Here is a 19,676-nt window from a genome sequence, read left to right on the forward strand (position 1 = left end):
TGCTGTGGAAATACTGAGAATGTGGCCTCCTCTTTTCTTTAAAGAGCAAATGTATTTAAAGCTGACTGAAAGGTTTCCATGAAAATATTATTTCAGCAAAAAATTGAATGTTGACAGCAAATTATTCATAGAGGGTGACTGCTTGTCATAACAAAAAAAAAATTACAGTTGATGGGAGAAAAGGAAAGCGGCAATGTATTAATCAAAATTGTTGGGTTTTCAAAGTTGTTAGTTTTCCTCTAAAATTTTCAGCTTTGATATTTCCATGTTTACAAATGACACTGTACATCCTTTCACTAAAAATTAAAATTAGTATGGGCCAGCTATGCAACACCTGAGGGTTTAGGGTTACATCTCATAGACTTTTCAAAAATATTTCTGCAACCTAGTGGCTGATTCCCACAGAAATTCTTTCGTGAATTTCTGAAGTAATCTGTATGAGCCCTTATAAGGTTAAACACCTTTCTAGCTATGGTTTTATGTGACATTTTTTAAGGAAATAAAAATATAAGCTGTAAAGAATTGGCCATTTTAAATACTTTTAAAAATGTAGCTCATGATTTCAGAAATGTTTTAGTGTTTATCTCTCAAATATGACACCTACAGGTGTGTTTGCATGACTTATGCTCTTTTTTGATCATGTTATGTTTGAAAATGTGTGTTTTGGACCATTTATTGGTCTTTTTGCAGTTGTTAAGACCAGGCATACATAGCAAGGAGGGTTCTGTTAGTGAACCATTAGGTGGTCCTTTTATAATACCAACAGTGGGAAGGGATTTGTGTGTGTCAGAAAGCTTAATGTGGACTGTTTCCAAATGAAATACGACATGTCACTATCCACAGTTGCTGTACTTCCAGATACATTTCAAAGCTGAATTCATGGTGGTTTATTTTTGAATGTTTTACAGTCGAAGATAACAGCTTGTCTCAGAAGAAGAAGATAACAGTGGAAGATCTCTTCAGTGATGATTTCAAGATTCATGACCCAGAGGCTAAATGGATAACTGGTGAGTTTTGAGCATTTTTTAGTATCTTTTCTTTGCTTCCTTGCTCTGTGGACATTGCTTTCTTTATGTCCTTCTTAATTCCTCCAGTTCTTTATGTTGCTCCTGAAATTACAGAATCAAGGAGTGGTTGGGGTTGGAAGGGACTTCTGGAGATCATCTTGTCCAACTCCCTCCTCCAGCTTCTAGAGCTGTTTGCCCAGAATCATGTTCTCAAATCCCTGTTTTCAACCTTCAAATTCCTATTCCAGTTTTCCTCCTGTTAAACATGCAAACACCACTGTTCTAACTTTTTATCTAGGGCTGCCCAGTGGGCTCATAGATAGGCACAGAAAAATACAGCCTTCTTCTCCAAGAGCATTCAGAACTTAGTAAGCGATGTAACACATGGTTGGAGGAAGTGGTTGGAGCACCAGCAGTGATTATTTTACCATTAACAAAACTGGAGGTTTATATTCCCTCATCAAAGCCATTTTTTTCTGGCAGAGAGGTGAAGCAATGCTAAGCAACAGGCAAACAGAGGTCCAGCAGCAGCTGGGCTGGGGCTTGCACACAAGCCATGTGCTCTTTTTATCCTCTGCTCCCTTACATTTTCCAGTCAGAGGAAAACCAAATAATACTTGAATTAATGCATGTTGGATTTGCTGGAGTGGAGCTACTTTGGGGGATGTAGATTCCAGCTCTCACTGGAAATTGCTGCAGTCAGAATGAGCTTTGGTGAGAATAAAATGATTTGTGGTGTGCTGTTCATGTGCATTCCAGTCCAACTCCTATTATCACGGAAGTTATTAGCTTTTCTTTTGAATTTAATGGGGAACTGGATTGAGTCCTTCCTTGTGTTTAGCTTTCCTTGTCTGCTGTGCCCATTGGGAACAATTTTAATACCTGTAATGAAAAAGAGAGTGTTAAAGGGTAGTGCCAAAATAACACATTCCCCAGCTGCAAGTTCTGCCACCCACTCAAGTAGAGGGGAAAGCTGTTGCAGGCAATAAACACCTCCACAAACACACCTGCAAAGTGCAGGAGCTCTTTTCCAGGCTGTGTTCTCTGTGGGAATGGTGCTCCCCACAGCCACTTTCTGGGAAAGATGATAATGGAAATGTTAGCTGCATTGCAGTTCAGGATTTTTTGTCTAGCATCCTTTTCCATTTAGCGTGGATATCCCTGATGACCCTAACGAAAGGAAAGGTGTTTTATTGAGACCTTGAATGCTATTTTCTTTATTTGCTGGAGTATAGCAAATAGAGCATAATGGAGGCAAGGATAATGAATTAAGTAAACTTTTGCAGGAACAGAGAATGAAGTATTGCCATAGAGCTGGGTATAATATGCCCCCACTGATGGGTATCACTTTATGTGACATAAGGCTTGTTTTCCACAAAACTGCGGTCTGCTGTGAAAAAAACAGCATTTCCCTTGCTATGGTCAAATACTAAAGTCATATAAAATTTTATTAAGACTCCATTCTTGACTGTTTTAAAAACCATGTCTGTCCTCTCATGTACCCTTACTGACTTCAGTGCAGTCTTGCCAGATCTGAAATTACTAAAATATTGTTTCTGTAAGAGACAAAACGCAAAGACATACTGTGAAAATATACTCAGAAATTTTAGCATTACTTCCTCCATTGCTTTGATATGGACAAACACTGACACTGATTTTAATACATCTAAAGGAATTTTATGAAGCCGACAGATACCCTGAAGATTTGCCCAAGGGTGACTTTGCATTTAAGGGCAAGATGCTGATCTATAATGTCATTCATCCAAGGGCCCAAAGCCATTTTGCAACATTAATTGCTTTTCTGTATTATAGTTGGATTTTTCACAGCTTTCTCTAGCTGGCTAAGTGGTGAAATTGTGATTAAGATGAAAGACTGGTAGCCAGATTCCTAAGCACATGTTGTTATTGGTCTCTTAGCTTTCAGTATGCAAATGAAAGACTCCAAAAATACCAAAGCCAAACTAATTAACTTAGTATAACAAGATTGCTGGAATGCCTTAGCAAAAAAAAATTGCTTATTTTAAAATACCTAATTTAAATTTGGATGTCAGCTCCCAAACCTAGCTGATGCTTTGCAGGGATCCACACAGGTGTTAAAATACAAGTAGCTGTTCTGTGTCCTTCTTCCCCTTCCTCCCCTGTTAATCATACAGCAAAATATCACAGTCATTCAGAGCTCTGCACACTTCAGTCCTCTTGGCTCATCAAGGCTCTATTTCCTTCCTTTCCCTCTACATTATTGGAGAAGAGGGGAGCTTGGTGGCCAAAGATGAAGCATGCTGCATGTTTTAGGAGTATTTGAATCATCTGAGGGATCTACTCCCAAAATAATTCAGTCAGTAAAATATGTGTCCTTCCCAATAAGCAAGGGGCTGATTCAAACACTCTGAATGAGGAAAGTCTTTCCTTTATCTTGAGTGAATCTTAGAGAAAGTGTTTCAATAAATAAAATATTTATATTCAGGGTGACACTTAAACATATGCTGAAAGCTCCTCGAAATTTATAGGATGAGCTCGTGTTTTATTAGTATTTTCTTGATTCTCAACGGGCATGTGGAGAAATAACGTATTTCTAATCAACAGCTTTGTGTCATTCTATTGATTTTAAAGGAGGAAAGAAAAAAGAAAAGAACCAGTCTCAAAGCTGACATAACTACACTTTCAGTGTAAAGATTACAGGCTTTGGCTCATTTGTGGATATGTTTGCATTTTTTTAAATTGGAATTGCAATTAAATTTACTTGCACAAAGTTAGAGATGTGGCAAAGTTGTAAATTTGAACGTTAGAATTTTTGTGGTGCCACTGTAATTTCAAATTCCAGTTTGCATTTTTATCTAATGGTTTAAGAAGAGGAAAGAATAATTTGTTTAATTAGCATGTGTCTTCTACTGCTCTGAGCACTGTTGTCTTCGGCTCCGTTAAGAGCGATCCAGAGAGGAGCGAGGCATTCATGGAGTGAAAGAACAAGGGAGAATGGCTTCAAACTGGCTGAGAGTAGGTTTAGATTGGATATTAGGAATAAATTCTTTACTGTGAGGGTGGTGAGACCCTGGCACAGGTTGCCCAGAGAAGCTGTGGATGTGTTCCCTGGAAGTGTTCAAGGTCAGGTTGGATGGGTCTCTGGTCTAGTGGAAGGTGTCCCTGCCCATGGCAGGGGGTTGGAACTGTATGATCTCCAAGGTCCCTTCCAACCCAGGCCGTTCTGAGATTCTATGATTCTGTGACTAGAATGGACTGCTCCAGAGTTTATTTCCAGTTTCACTTCCAGGGACTGCTATAGGTTAGGTTTTCCCTGTAGTGTGAGTAAATGCTGACTTCATTGTGCAGGTTTCGTTATTCAGGACAGCACAGCATATATGTTATACTACAGTAGGTGTAAAGCAGTGAAGTACAGGAAGTTTTGGGTTCTGCTGGTGGTTTATTGGCACCCCTTTGCCTGGCAGTCCAAGTGCAAATAATCTGAGCTGTGTCTCTGTTCCAGCCCCATTCATCCCACGCTTTTTCCTGTGCTCCTCTCCTCATCTCTCCATGCCTCTCGCTCTGCTGAACTTCCCTTTCCTGCACAACTACAATTATATTGTCCATATACTTAACAAGCATATGAGCTCCAATCAGTAGCTCTTTTCATACTTTGTATCATAAACATAGTATTTGAATGATTCCTTGTTTCATATCCCACTCCATAGCCCATCAGGAGTGTCCTGTGCTGGCCTTTTCAGCCATCTCCCAGCTGACAGGTGGCCTACTCGTTAGTCTAGTCTCTAATTGTTTAGCAGTTCTGCTCATGAGCACCACATTACCTTGTAATTAAGCTCCACAATTACTGGGCTTTTCCTGTAATTTCTCTCACACAGCATTTTAGGTCAGGTTTCTGAAAAGCTCGATGGGATGCTGTAACGATCCTGTAATGTTTGACAAAAAACAGGACAAAGAAATTTGTTGTCATTTTGTGCTGAAGAGCAGCTTGGTCTTCTGATTTCTCCTACATACAATAATTCATAGTCATTATTTAGACCTGACCTGAGAAGCCAGTTGAGTTATGCATTCAGGTTTTGTGGCCCTTTAGAGCTGCAGTGCTTCTTGCCAGCTGTGAATCTGACCCCCAGCATCCTGGAAGCACTCCTGCCTGATGGGGAGGGAGCATAACGTAAAAGAAAACAGTGGAGACTGAACTGCATATGCCACTTGTGGAGACTTATGCTAATCTTCTGTCTTTTTACTTAATGGCAAATGTATTTTGCCCACATTGTAAGTACTTGGCTGCTGGTTTAGTTAGAAAAAACCATCAGAGCAGCCTCTAATATCCTGACAGAGGTTATTGTGATGGATTGGGTGCAACGTGTCATTCCTTACTTCTTAGAGGTTGTTTTTCCAGCCTTGCTGTTGGCATCTTGCAAGACAGTGCATTTTGCACTGGCTCTTGTCAGGATTTTGGGCTGGTGATTAAATAGGTGACTGGAGGTTTTAATTTTCCTTACACTAGACACTGGCCAGAAATGGGGAGACAATCCTTGCAGAGGAGTTGTAGCCAAATGGGAAGAATAAAGGTTGAAGTGAAGAGCACAATATATTCAAGCAGGGAGGAGCACTGCAGTGAGGTGTAGGACACCAAAGGACCCATTTAGGGCCACAGGAACTTGAAAAAATGTGAAAATCAAGCCCTTCACTCTATGGTCCCTGCCCTCTCACTTCACCTGCAATATTGGAAAAATAATATTTATTCTTATGTGAAGATGAATAATGAGTAAATTAGCAAGAGGCTCCAAATGACATTTTCAGAAATGTCTCAGTTATTTGGAAGCCTGCCACTCAGTGAGAGCCAGGACCATGGTGTGCCCAGCTCGCCTCTGAGAATGGCAGCTGGGCTTTTACCTCAAAAGTCCCTTTGAAAAACACACTAATAACTAATATCTAAATATAAAGGAGTAATTCTTTTATCTTTAATACTGAAGCACATATGTTCTGTTGCGTGTTTTGCTAATAACATCATAGAGTTTCTGGGCTCTTTTAAATTCTAATATTGAATTTAATGACCTAGAACTAATAAGTTTTATTTACCATGCTGAAAAAAGCATCGTGTAGTAACTGAGGTAATTATTTTGGTTTACCTTTAGTAATAATGCTCAGATCAACAATACTTAGATAGCCCAAATGCCCTCAAACCTCTTCTCTGCAGTGTAAATCCATTGCACTGTATTGATAAAAGCACTGATGCATTTCAAATTATGCAGATGTGTACGGAGTAAATGAATTATTTATAGGTTGCTTTGCATAGATATTAAGAACTTTGTAAGTGCTAATATTTTTCATTACGAGAAAGATTTGTGCTAAGGTGCTGCTTTGATAGCTCTTAAGACTAAAATTGCCCTCCTAGAAGCTACAGCATGGTTGACTGGCGTGCAGGCATCTCTGGGCTGCTTCTCCACGGGCCAAAAGATTCATAGGATCATTAAGGTTGAAAAAGACCTCTGAGATCATCCAGACCAACCATTAACTCAGCACTGCCTCGTCCACCACTAAATTATGTCCCTTAGCTCCACATTGACATGGTTCTTGAACACTTCCAAGGGTGGTGATTCCACCGCTTCCCTGAGCAGCCAGTTCCAGTGCTTGACCAGGGAAGAAATTCTCCTAATGTGCAATCTAAATCTGGCACGACTCAAAGTCATTTCCTCTTGTCCTATCACTCAGGAGAGGAGGCCAGCTCCCACCTCACTAGAGCCTCTTTTCAGGTAATTGCAGAGAGCTATTGACAGCTTGCAAGTGACCGTCCAAAATGTAAGGCAGAAGGAGCCTTTCCCTTGGCAAGGTTGGGCTGTCAGATGAAAGGAAAACTCATCTTTCTCTGTCGTCTGAGGGGCAAAGTTGTCTTCCTTGGGCACTGCAGCTTGCACTCTTGTGCATGTTTGGGATCTGTGTTAGGAAGGAGCTGCTTCCCCCTGCAGGCACCCTTGAGCCCCAATGCCACCCCAGTGCCTGTCTTGTGTTAGAAGAATGTAAGGTAGAAGATGCTCACAGGTGGTTTTGTTAGTGTAAATCTGGTGAAGGCATAAAGAAAACTGGGTTACTCTATCAGAATATTTGCCCACCTTGCTAACTAGAAATATTAGTTCATTAATTTCAATGTGTTTTAAATATGTGTTTAAATGACTTAAATGAATGGGTTTACTGGTCTTAATGGTTCAAAGACAACTTTCTCCACTCCCAATTCTGGTCTGTCAAACTTCATATCCAAGCTCTTGGCAGCTTGTTCTGAAGTATTTTTTATGAGTGTTTTGGTTTTTAAAATGTTTTTGAAATATTTTCTGAGACACACAGCAAGGTACCTGGGGTATTGCACGTTGGTTTGTGGTGCCAGAGGTTTCAGTGAACTTCCAGTCCCTGTTACAAAGAGCCCCACGGCCTGTAAGGATGACCTTATGCTGAGGTAAAGACACCCTAACTAAAGGAAAATGCTGTGTGGGCCAGAAGAAAATACAGAGGAAGGACTAAGAAGGCTCTTCTGGTCTAGCACATCATGGGGATGGCCTTCAGAAACCTTCTGTTATGATTCATGAAGATATGGATGATTGTTAAGTGAGTTTTTAGGTAGTGTTGGTGCCAGTGGAAGTGTCCATGTACTTTAGATCTGGTCGATTACTATTCTTAATCTAAATGCCTTCATGAAGTGACATCCTGTGTTGCCAAAGCAGAGTGGGTAAGGCAGTGGTTGCTCCATCACGACTGCCACATGGAGGAAGAAGTGAGGAATATGTTAAACCATTTGAACCATAGTTTTGATTTTAGATCCCATCCTGGATCATCTTCTTCAGGGATTTCTGTGGATCTGTGATCTGAGAGCACTGAAGAGAATTTGTCCTACTCCTGCCTTTCAGCTGCTGGGCAACTGCCCGAGTTCAGCAGTGACAGTAACCCATTCACTAAAGACAGGAAACATAGGAATTAATGGCTTTTTAAGATACTATAATAGGCCGTGGAGGAGAGCATCCCTGCCATGTAGCTGTTTTGTTCATTACTGCTAGAGAGAATGAAATGAGAAATCAATTTGGCTCTTTCAAAAATTAATACAGTCTGCAGGAGCAAGCTGGGGAGGAGTGTGGTGCCAAGGCTTTGGCAGTGCCTCAGTGCCCTCTCCTCTGCAGTGCTGGAGTGCTGGTGGGACACGTGCCCCTCTTGGACTGAGATGATAATTCTTTGGTGTTTACAGCAACTTCTGAATTTAGAAGGAGAAATGTGCTGGATAAAGTCCTGTTTGGGAAAAATATCGCACCCTGGAAAAGCAGAAGTAACACTGTAATGGTCAAATAGCGGTTTCGTGTGTGGTGTTTTTGAGTAGTTTGATGTCTTGAGGGCTCAAGATTTCCATAAGAGCCTAACCCTGTGTTTGGAAGCCTCCACAGGTAATCTAATTTTTCCAAAGCCTGCTGAACTCTATTCTCTCCCCTGCCTGTCATGACTGCTGTTGAGCCTCTGAGTCAAATGTCCTCCTGAGGTATCAACATATGGCTTTAGTTAGAGAACATCTAAAAACCTACATGCATTAAAAAGTGGCCTCAGGCATTCAGTGTCATAGCTTTCTATTTGTTATGTCTCTGCATCTTGCCAGGATGAGTGAAGAGTCTGGCCCAGGGACAGGGCTGGTGGCATGAAGGTCACCTGGGAGAACTGAGATGCAAGGAATGAGTGATGAGGAGAACATGGGCAATGTGACGCTGCACAGTCACTCAGGGGAGAAGCTCAGGCAAGCAGGGAGGATCTTGGGGGTGTTCCAGGTGGAGCAGGAGCTGGAGTTTTGAAAAGAATGAAAATGAGTCTGGAAGTCAGTACTGCTGAGAAGTGGCTTAATGGCCTATGATGAAGAGCTGGAAAATACATTCAGTTGCTGTGGCGGTATCAAAGAGAACACTTAGTGAATCAAAGATGGCTGGAAGAGGCAGGAAAATTTCTTGGACTTAATTTCTTCTTGACTAGGTTCTGCTAACACCTCCTGCCCATAACTGCCTGATTCTGTTCGCACCGATTTTTTTTTAAAACAAAGGAGGAAAAATAGACTTCCCCCCAACAGGCAACTTCCCACTCTCACATGCTGGACCAGCAGGCTGCTTTCCTAGACTTTTTATAGCCATTAACAGAAACAGATTCCCTATTTCCATTTCAAGCCCTACTCCACTAAAATTAGTGCTTTTCCCTCAAAGTAGCTCAGAAGCGAGGCAGTCCCCCCTGGTGTGACTGTGTCTGGCAGCGAGAAGCAGCTTCAGGGAATAATTTGAAGTTGTAAAAGGTGTGTGAAAACTAGAACAATTTGGGCTCCTTTGTGTGTTAAATTTGTTTGTAGATTTGAGGTAGAAATCCCTGAGACTTATGTAGAAGCTGTCCCCTTTGCTCCTCCCCATCAGCTGTGTGTTGCTCTAAGGTGCACTGCAGCATTCCTTGGCTCAGTGGTCCTGATGGTGAATGCAAACCTGATAAATTCAGTGCTGGTCCTTTTACCTGCCAGCAGGCAGACATGCAGCAATGACACTGGATTCACAGTGGGGAGCCTTTTGATTAAAAAGTAAATAAATAAATGAAGGAGAACAGCAGGGATGGAAGTGAGAAGGAAACGCTGCCACGGGGAGCAGTAGCATCTGTGAGGGACTTTGAAGAATGTGGCTCCCAGCAGAGGTGTTTCTGAACCACAGACACACAACCACATGCACAGTCCTGCCTGTGTGCTGAACAGTTTAAATCCTGTCAGGAAAAGGATCAGGTTTTTTTCGCCCTGTTCAAAGTGGTTTGAAATCAAAACCCCACTGCTTTCAGCGCCAGAGGAAAGGCACTGGTTTTTCAAGAGTTTAACTGGGAGAGGGATTAGGTGTTCCCTCAGTGGGTGTTAGTTAAAAATCCATGTGAATAGCTACAGGTAGAGTGTGACACCAAGAGATGCTCTTCCCCAGCTGACACCTGTGTACCAGGTAAGGGTGAGCTCCCAGCTGTCCCCAGCCCTTGGGGAAGAGGGAACTGCTGTAAAAAAAAATTGTCTGTGATAAGCCTTAAAAAGGATGGCCATAATTGCAGTCCTGCTGGTTGAATTTGTACTAAAATAAAGTTGCTGGGTTTTTTTCCTTTGCTTCTTCAGAGGAATGTAACACAGGCAAGAGGAGGGAGAGAAACAGGAGCCATGCTCTACTCCTGAGTGATGGAGCAAGCTGGACACAGCAGAGGGTGATGGTCTCCCTTCCCAGGAGCTTGGCAATGTTTCACCATGAGGAGGGTTACTTTTGGATGAGAGTAAGAGATTTTATTTTGCTTGGATCCAGCACTGCTTAGAAAATGTGGGTAGATAGGAAGGAGACTCAGTTTTGAACTGTAGGTAAAGAAGCTCAAGAGAGAGGGTTTGTATGAACTTGATGAAGGTTTTCGTAACAGGCTGATTTAAGGATAGAAACATTTTAGGAAAGCGACACTTAAGAGTTAAGCACCCAGGAAAGCACAGATGGAAGAAATGAGGTGCATAATTGCAGGCTACACTAAGCAAAAAGCACGTTCAGGGGAGGACTGTAAAGGGATGATGGAGAAAGGAGAACTCTTCAGGGTGTTTTCAGGCCTCTTGTTAATCCATTGATCCTAATTACTACACACTGCTGATACCTGCAGTAGTGATTTCCAGAAATGTTTTTCTTCTAACACAGTCCATCTTTAGGAACCCTCCATTCTCTAGGATGCAATTTGCTTACTTTATTTATTTATTTTTAATATTTTAATCAAGGTAATTTTCTGTTTTTCTCACTGCCCTGCCCAACTTTGATTCCTTCTTGGAGATTTTTACTTGGTGCAAAGCACATTTTCCTGACTCACTAGCTTTCCCTGAGCTTGCTCCACTGCTGTTGGACACTTGTTGAACATGGAATGCTTACCAAGGATTAATTAGAGCAGTATGTATTCTACTTGTTCCTTTTAACTGATATTAAATAAACACATGCTGAGATACCATAATTAAATAATTTGAAGACAGGAAATACTGTATTTCTGGTGATTAAACTTTAGATCATGTCTTTGTAACTGAAAATTTAGCAGGCAAAGATTTACTTATCTAAGAAAAAAGTCCCCGGTGAGCTTGGACCTCCTGACTGGATTAAGCTGTTGAATATATGACAAGCACTTCTTTTTTCTTTTTTTTTTTTCTACAAGAAATAGCACCAGACTTATATAACTCATTAAAAGAAATTTAGAACAAGATAATTATCATTGATCAAGGGAATGTAATTATACTTTAAAATCTCACATCAGTGGAAATTCAGTTAAGAGCACAGGAGACCAAAGGTTTGCCCAGCCTCAAGTCCTGTTTCCATGAGAGGCGAGGTGTGTGTGCACAGGGATGAGCAGGAGGGCAGTGAACCTCACGCACTTTTTAGCTCAGAGAATTCTCAGATCCTCTTGTATATTTTCTGTTCAGTTGCCCAAAATAGCTTTCTCTTCTAAAAGACAGTTTCCAAGCGTCCTCCAGAGCCTCTTGCATCCACCATTTCTTTCATCAATGAATTTCACTGACCTAAGACCTCTTGCATGGGGAAGGGTTCTTGGGAGCTTATTTCTATTTGCTTTGCTTGGTCAGCCTTAGATCAGAACCTTGGACGAATGTTTTCCATTTCTAATACATAATTTTAGAGGATGGGATGGGAACTACACAACTTCTCAAAAATTCTCAAAAATGTTCAAATTATTTGAGTTTCATGACTTTGAAGACAAGTGTATGCATGCAGTATAATTTGTTTGACCCTAAAGAAAAGCCAGATGATTTTGCTGTGTATTAGAGGTAAAATCTGTCAGTGCCTATACCAAATCATGCCACACAAAATAATCATGTTATAAAATCATGTGATTCAGGTCCCCAGCAGGGCTTCATAGCTTCATGTGAAATCAGCTCTGGGTCTGCTGGGTATGATGCCAAGATTTCATTTTGCTACTTGACTTAAAGTCCCAGCCTCTGGGGACAGGTAGCACACAAAAATACTCTGTTTCAAAAAAGCAGTGTAATAAATAAACACGTTTTTAGTCCTCAAAGATATTATAATTGTTTCTAAATGGTCCTTCAAATGCTAAAATTATTTGGAAGGTAAATGGAGACAATCCAATGTTTAAATTCATTAGAAAAGATGTTTTAAAAATATCAGGTTCTTTTGAAGGCTTGTACCTGATTTCCAATGCTTAAGTTCCATAATAATTCACAAAATCTGGGTAATCCTCTTCAAAGCATTTTAATTTTTCAGGGAAGGCAGAATGGCGGGGGTGGAAAAAAAGTGTAAACAAAGTCTAGTAAGAAGGCAGTGGGACATGTCGATGTTCAAGCCAAGAAAAGTTTAAAAAGTCTCAGCTCAGAAGTATTTCCCCCATAAGGGACAAAAGTTTGGATCTGTTGGATAAATGAGGATTATTTTGGCATGCACTTGACTCTATAAAAATTGACTCCACAATGAATGGTGGTGAATCCAGCAGCTCAGAGAGACTTTGGTCTTATTGCAGTTCCATGTGGTCATTTATGCAGACTAAGCCATTCCAGGGTCTGGGTGCAAGTGTTGGCTTTGCCATGCATTCACTGTAGGAATATCTGAGTACCATGGTATCTTCAGGCAAGCTGAGAAGAACCACCAAGACGTGGACAAACATCTAAAATCCACCAATTCTGCCCAGACGGTGTCCAGAAATTTTTCCAATACTCTAATTTGTTACCACCCTAATAAACACTTATTCTCTGCTTAGCAGTCAACTTTCCTATTTCCTGGTGGACAGGAGCCCATCCCCAGGCCTGCTCCTGCAGCTGGCTCTGCATGCTCACCCGCTGGCAGCAGCGTTGGGGAGCAGAGCCAGCGGGGTCGGGCTGGCCCATCGCCCCACAGAGGGGTTAATGCACATATGCTGGGCCATGTGCAGCAGCTTCCACTGTCTGCTACTGCTTCAGCTGATGGACTGACTCATTTTACAAGACAAATTGCTTGGAATACTCATGCATAAGCCAAGATGCTCATTAATAATTTGGAGGGTTTTTTTCCTTCCTTATTCTCCTTGGCAGGGGGAGCAGGCTGTGAACTGTGACATATAAAATGCCTTAAAACACTTATTTAAAACCAAAGAGTATATACGTACATATGTATATATGCTGGTTTGGCCAAATTTAGAAATATATCCTCTGAGAGAAGGCAGATCACCCCCCCCTCCCCCACCAGGTTCGGGAAAAATAAATTTTCCTCCAAGGAAAGTGAAGAAGACAAAAATTATTTATTTAACAAACACATGGGAAAAGGAAAATAATGCTAAATAATAAAAGGAAAAACCTGGGAAAGTGTTAGAGTCCTCCCCCTCTCCTCAGAGCTGGGGCTTGGCCCAGGGCCAGGCCCTCTGTGCCTGGTGGAAAGTCCTCCTGATGTGCTCTGATATTGAAGCAGTCCAGTGGAAAAGGGAGAAAATCCGGAATTCCAGGGAAGGAAAAAAAGTTCAGCTCTCAGTCTCTCTCCGGTGAACAAGAAGCTGAACCACTGGCCAAAAGCTGACTGGAAAGCAGCAAGCCGGGAGCTTCCTCGCTCCCCTGCTGCAGCTGGGGAAAAAAAAAGTCACTATCTCTGTGTGACCTTGAACAAGCTGCAAACTGCTTTGAGAAAGTTTTGCTCAGTTTTTCCTTCCCCCTCTCAGGCTCAGTTTAGAGGCATAGAAAGGCACAAGAATTAATTTCTGGGCATAGGGCAGCGATATGGGATACACATCATAAGGTCACCCCAAGACAGTATATTTATTCCATGCGTTTCATATTTTATTTCTTCCAGGTGTCAATTTCAGGAGCAGCATTTGTGAGAGTTTGCCATTACCTTTTGCCTTGAAGCCAATACTGGCATAAGATATGGCCTTAAACCAAATTAACCTTTAACATAAAAGCATGTTCTTTATTATTATTTTCTAATTTTAATGCCTCACAAAAGAAGATATTTTTAAAAATATATACCAATAATTATAATATTCTTGATTTCTTTTCCCAAGGGGCACAGAATGGCTAATATAGCTAAACTATCAAGCCAGAAGACTGAATAAGAAAACATGAGAGGGATTATTAGAATTCCATAATTTATATTTGCTTTCCTTCTTCTAGGGCAGGAAACTGAGAGTGTAATCAATTTTCTGTTGCAATCAACTTTTTTTAGGAGAAACAATATTGAACTATACTCAGGAGGGAGCAATACTGAAAACAGCGTGTTTTTATCCAGTTTGAGGGACATTATCACCTTGATCACTGCAGTGAGCTTGGGTTGCTCCATCCAAAAAAGATAGATTGTAATAGGAATAGAAATGGTCCAGAGAAAGATTAAGACCATGACAGAAGCATGGAAATGCGTGATAAAAAGAATTTCCCTGAGTTATAAAGAAATTATGTAAGGATAGAAAATAAAAAAAAAAATGAAGAAGTCAAGCTCTTTCCATTGAATAAGGTCATTCTTTGGATTTAATCTCATCTGCTGAAAGTTGTTAACCCATTGAGAAGGTGTTATTGGACAGAATATTGATGAGAATTGAAGGAAGGAGCAGTCATTCTTTTGGTGTAACTATTTTTCATCCATTGCACTTAAACCAGGTGTTCATATCAGCCCTTTTGCTTCTGCACCAGCATCAGCACAATTGTCTTCTTAGCAACAAACCACTGCTGCTTCAAGACCAGCAGAACAAAGGCAGTAACAGATGGATGATGTTGGTTCCATGGGAGAGAGAGGAATAGGAACAAGAAGAAGTGAAATGAGGAGTTCAGGAATCTTTTCTGGGCTTTGGTACAGGACTCTGTGTAGGAGCTGACCTAGTCACTGCAGGCACACCAAACCAGTGTGTGATGCTAAGGAAAAGCTCCTCACTCATCATGGAATCATAGAATGGTTTGGCATGGAGGGGAATTGAAACATCATCCAGTTCCAACCCCCCTGCCACAGGCAGGGACATATTCACTAAACCGAGTTCCTCAGAGCTCCATCTAACCTGGCTTTGAACACTTCCAGGAATGGGGCATCTACAGCTTCTCTGGGAAGCCTGTTCTATTGCCTCACCATCCTGCTTAGCTGGCAGTAATTTTTTCATTCCCTCATCAGTTGGTTTAAAAACAATGGGATTTTATATATAATTGCAAAGTGCTTTGTAGAGGGATTCCTTGTGGAACAGGGGCATATGATACCCCTGGAAAAATTGGACAACCCAGAGCTGCTGAGGAAAAACCCCTGAACTGGCCCCTGGCTGCAGGCAGGCCTGGAAAGCACCTGGCTGCAGGCAGCCTTGAAAGTCCTTGGCAAAGTTATACACTGGTCATCTCCCCTGCAGATTAGAGGCTGTCTAGAGGGACTGGGCGTGCATCTTTGCAAAAGTAGATATAAGCTTGTGTAGGTAAACAATAAAGCGGAGAACGATGCTCAAATCGTATTGGTGCATGGGTCGTTTCTCTGGCCAGCTCTGCAGCACTCAGTCCCTAAAGTGTTTCTCAGTAGTAGCTCCCTTGCAGTTGAGTGCAGGAAGACTGTTCTCACTCAGGTGCCATTTACCTCACTCAGTGCCATCTCACTCAGGACACCAGTCCTCTGCCCAGCATCAGATCTAATTATTTATTAATGGTTCTTTGCAAGTGTTGAAAGTGTTTCCATTGGCTCTGTAACAGGGTGCCCTCTTGTGACCACTCCAAAGCGAGTAATCATACACTGGTTACCAAGATGTGTCTTGGGGTCTTGGATTTCATCTCTTGTCTGTCTTGATTTTCAAAACCCTGAGGTCAGGGTGATGGCCATGTGATCACAGACTCCTCATACAGTTAGACTTCAGCACAATCATGCCTTGCCAGGCACATCTGAAATTACAGGGTGACATCAGAGGGATTGGGAAATATTGCACACAAAGATAATTAAAACTTTACCGGGAACTGCACACACAGCATAGCGGCTTGTTAATATACAACTGTCTCCTTCAATCTGCACTGAAATTTAAGTAATCTGCCTGCAATAGTAATAATGGAAACCAAGAAAAAACACTTTATATGTTCTTTCTGTCCATCGTGGCCACTAACAAGTGCAATTTGGTTAGGGGCAAAGAGAAGGAGCCACGGGAATGCACAGAGAAATTGAGTGAGTGAGCTGTGGGGTCACATTTTAATGAAAATTTATTCATGGATTCCTTTTCTTAGTGTCAAATGGATTATTACATTTAGGTGTAACACTTTGGATTATGCACTCCCCTGTGTGGAGCCAAACTAAATGAGGCAGGTAAGACCCAGTTCATTTGGCGGAGAAGAGGGAGGTCACTGACTGCACTGGACTGGGAGTGCTTGGAGCAAGTGTCCCTACATGGAACAGGCAAGGTGGATGCAAACAAGGAGGAATGGTATCTTGGGCTCTCATCTGAGCTAGCAACTACAGTGGAAAAAGCCCTGGAGGTTTCGTATTCCCAGTAAAATCTGTGTCATTGTGTGTTTGGGGCTGTGTGCCCACCCCAGTCACTTTATGGAGCTGGGATAAGCTGATTCCTGCTACCTGTTGGCTGCACTTTTTTTTTTCTCTTCAATTGCATGATGAGACTGAAAAATATGTAGGGTGTGGATAAAAGCATCAAGGACCCTTTTCTGGGAAAATAGTTGTCTGGGGTTAAATTGCTTTTGGCCTGTGTTGAATGTGAGATGTTTCCAGCAGGGAATCAAAGGGATGAGTGTAATCTGCTGTCTCCAGCTGTCCGGTAACCCAGGGGTCATCTGCACTTTTCCTTCTATAACATCTAGGATTTGAAAAGCACATGGCATGAGCACAGCTGAACAGGAGAATAAGATGGCAGAGAATTTTTGGGGGAGATTTCTTGGCTCTGGAATACACCAAAGTCAACTCAGTGTGGTGCACTCCCCTCCTCCCCTCAGTCATCAGAAAAATTGAGGGCAGCAAGCAACAAGGTGTGAAGTTTCACTGCTGTTGCTATGGTTTTGCAGCAGTTTTGTAATCAAGATGTTTTGCCCTGGATGGTTTTAGAGCCGAGAATTTCTCATTCATTTTTTGCCTAATTGTAGTGTCTCTCTTTTCCCCCACTCCATGTTATAAAAGCAGATAGAAGTAGGGAAGGGAGTTACGTGAAGTTGAAACAAGTTCTCGGTTTCTCACATGCATTTCAGCTTTTCATGCCTGTGCCACTGAGTTGTGATCTGAGACCACAAAGTTCCCAGATTTGGGCTCTTTGAGGACGAGTTCAGCCTCACAAATGAGGCAGCAGCAGAATTTTACCTGGTTTCAAACTGGGGACCAAAATTTCAAAGGTGTGCTCTGTCTGGATTTCAGGCTTGGTGCTGAAATTTCTTTTGCTGTTGTTGTTTTTGGTTGGTTTTTTGTTTTGTTTGAATCTTGAAAGATTTGGGATTAAATAAAAAAGAGAAACAGACTGGTATTGCTGATTTTTATAGTTTTAAGTTTTCCCAAGACAGTCCTCTTCAAGCTTTTGAGAAGTTAATTTACAAGCCTGCTAGAGGTGCATGATGATGTGGGAATTTTCCTGAGCTATAACTGTGTTTTTTTTTACTGGTACTACTCTAAAAGCACTATATTGGTGCACCAAGTGCAACTGCATTGAGATGATGAGCAATTAAAACCCCTTCTTGCATAATAAAGCACACTCTATCATGTTGCACTTACTTAACATACCAATGCAATGTGTTATACAGCATTTAGCTAAATTACAGTAAATCACCTATTTAAAGAAGTTTTTCTTTCAGCCTTGCGTGTGGGGAAAAAGTGCTGGGAACAGTAAAAGGATAATGACCTATAATGGCAGAAAGCTAAAAATGGGATTCCAGTTGTCTCCTGGAATTAAAGGCTGTAGCAATGTTGTTAAAGGCAAGCTGTTCTCTGTCCCCTGTTGCTCCTTGTATCAGCATCACAAAGTCTAAGAAATTCTTACTTATTTCTACCAGGAAAAGTAGCAAAGCAGAAGAAAAAGGAGTTACTGGTGGGGGCAGGCAGATTGAAACAAGAGACAGGGTGGTGGCAGGGGCTCTGAAAATGTACAAATGCCAAAGTCTACAGGGACCATCCCTAAGGACCAGCTCACTGAGGGCATGATGAAGCTGTGGGTATGGAAATGGGATTTTGGTGCTATTCCCTATTCATGATCCTTGCCTCCCACTTCCTCTTACCCCAGCCTGCTGTAGGCACCAGGGGACAGGAAATGGGAAACTTTCCCTGCATTTTCTCTCTGGGAAGCAGCTCAGTATCAAAACAATCTTTGCTTCTGCCTTGGGGAGGGAACTTCAGAATCAGTTGTTTGTTGGGTACATGCTGTAAATATCAAATAGATGAACTGCAGCATGTCTGAAAGAACAACAGATCACAGTATTAAATGCATCATCACAACAGCTTTATTTCCACCTGAGTTTGTCATTGCATCCCTCTGGACACCTGAATAGGCTTCCACTGGGGACTGATTGTGCTTTTATTTTGCATTATGATCTAAGTGGTGAAGTTTTGCAGCAGTTATTGAGCATGCACAGTCCCAGCATTTGTTCAACATATGTTCTCAGTGTTTCTCTGAGGAGTAAATTCCACCTGCCCCAAGGAGTGTAGGTCTTGGGGGGCCACTCTCCTACCTGACTCCAGTTAGGCAGATACTGTTCTAAGTGAGTCAATAATCCTACAGGCCTAGTAAACAAGATGCAATTTCACCTTGCCTGAAAGCAAAGTAAAATAAATATTTCCACAAACCTGCCTGTGTTCATCCTTCTCCTAGCTCATACTGTGCTGCACCTTACTCCTCGTTTGGTGCTTCTTCATGTTTGCTGGTTTGGGGTATTTTTTTTCTGACAGTTTCTGTTTCCTCTGTGAATTTACCCTTTCTGTTGTTTTCTTCTCTGCTTCCATTATGTCCAAAAACCTCAGGCTCCCTCTCTCTCAAAACCAGTCCCTGAAGATAACAGGCTGTGTCTGAAGATAGATGCTTCTGCTGCATCTGGCAGGATTAAGGGGTTTTAGCGTCTTGGCCCCTCACACAGCAACCTGTTAACCACAGCTTGTGCTATTCCCTCACCTGTGACACTCAACACATTTTTTACAGGAAATTCAGAACCCCCCAGTTTACTTTCCCTGTGAGTTGCTCACCTGAGCTGTGGAGATGGCCGTACTGAGCATCCATGCCTGGTGCTTCATGTGCTGCTGATGGGCTGCTCTCTCCCCTCAGGCACTGCTGTGTGGCTGGTTGTGGGTGTGAATGTCGATAGTCACAGCTGAGCCACAGCCTGCCTGTGTACCCAGCTCAGTCAGGATGCTCTTCCCACAGACACTGTATTGCAGTGGGAGCTGCCAGCCTCCCCCAGTCCTGAAAGCGTGGGCAATCACCACAAGCCAGTAGGTTTTTCCTGTGTGCTGCAGGTCATCTATGGATGGTCTGGGTTTGCTTTCTCCAGCTTGATCCTTCTCTTTGGCCCTGGTGTGTGTGTGCTGGGATGAGAGCTGTGACATGCTCAAGTCATTGGGCACAGCCTCTTCTTTCCCCACTCTGGTCTCCATCCACTGTTCTGGGGCTCACCTGGCCCTTCAGAAGGGTTGCTGGGATGCTAGACAAGCAGAAATCTTTTTTTCAGTTTTAACTCCACTGCCTGATCCTCATGTATCTTTCCAAAGAAATACAACTGTACTACATAATGTTGAAAGT

General features: G+C 42.0%; 1 protein-coding gene across 4 annotated transcripts in view; it reads left to right on the forward strand.

Annotated features, from left to right (window-relative positions):
• DPP6 (dipeptidyl peptidase like 6) overlaps window positions 1-19,676 on the forward strand; it is a 540,742-nt gene that overhangs the window by 381,798 nt on the left and 139,268 nt on the right. For all 4 annotated transcript variants that reach the window (XM_017728903.1, XM_017728904.1, XM_017728905.1 and 1 more), the window contains exon 3: window positions 909-1,007. In XM_017728903.1, coding sequence (XP_017584392.1) covers window positions 909-1,007 — 99 coding nt within the window. The remainder of the gene's footprint in view (window positions 1-908; window positions 1,008-19,676) is intronic.

The sequence above is a fragment of the Corvus brachyrhynchos genome, unplaced genomic scaffold, assembly GCF_000691975.1.
Source record: "Corvus brachyrhynchos isolate BGI_N302 unplaced genomic scaffold, ASM69197v1 scaffold52, whole genome shotgun sequence".
Classification (NCBI taxonomy): Eukaryota; Metazoa; Chordata; class Aves; order Passeriformes; family Corvidae; genus Corvus; species Corvus brachyrhynchos.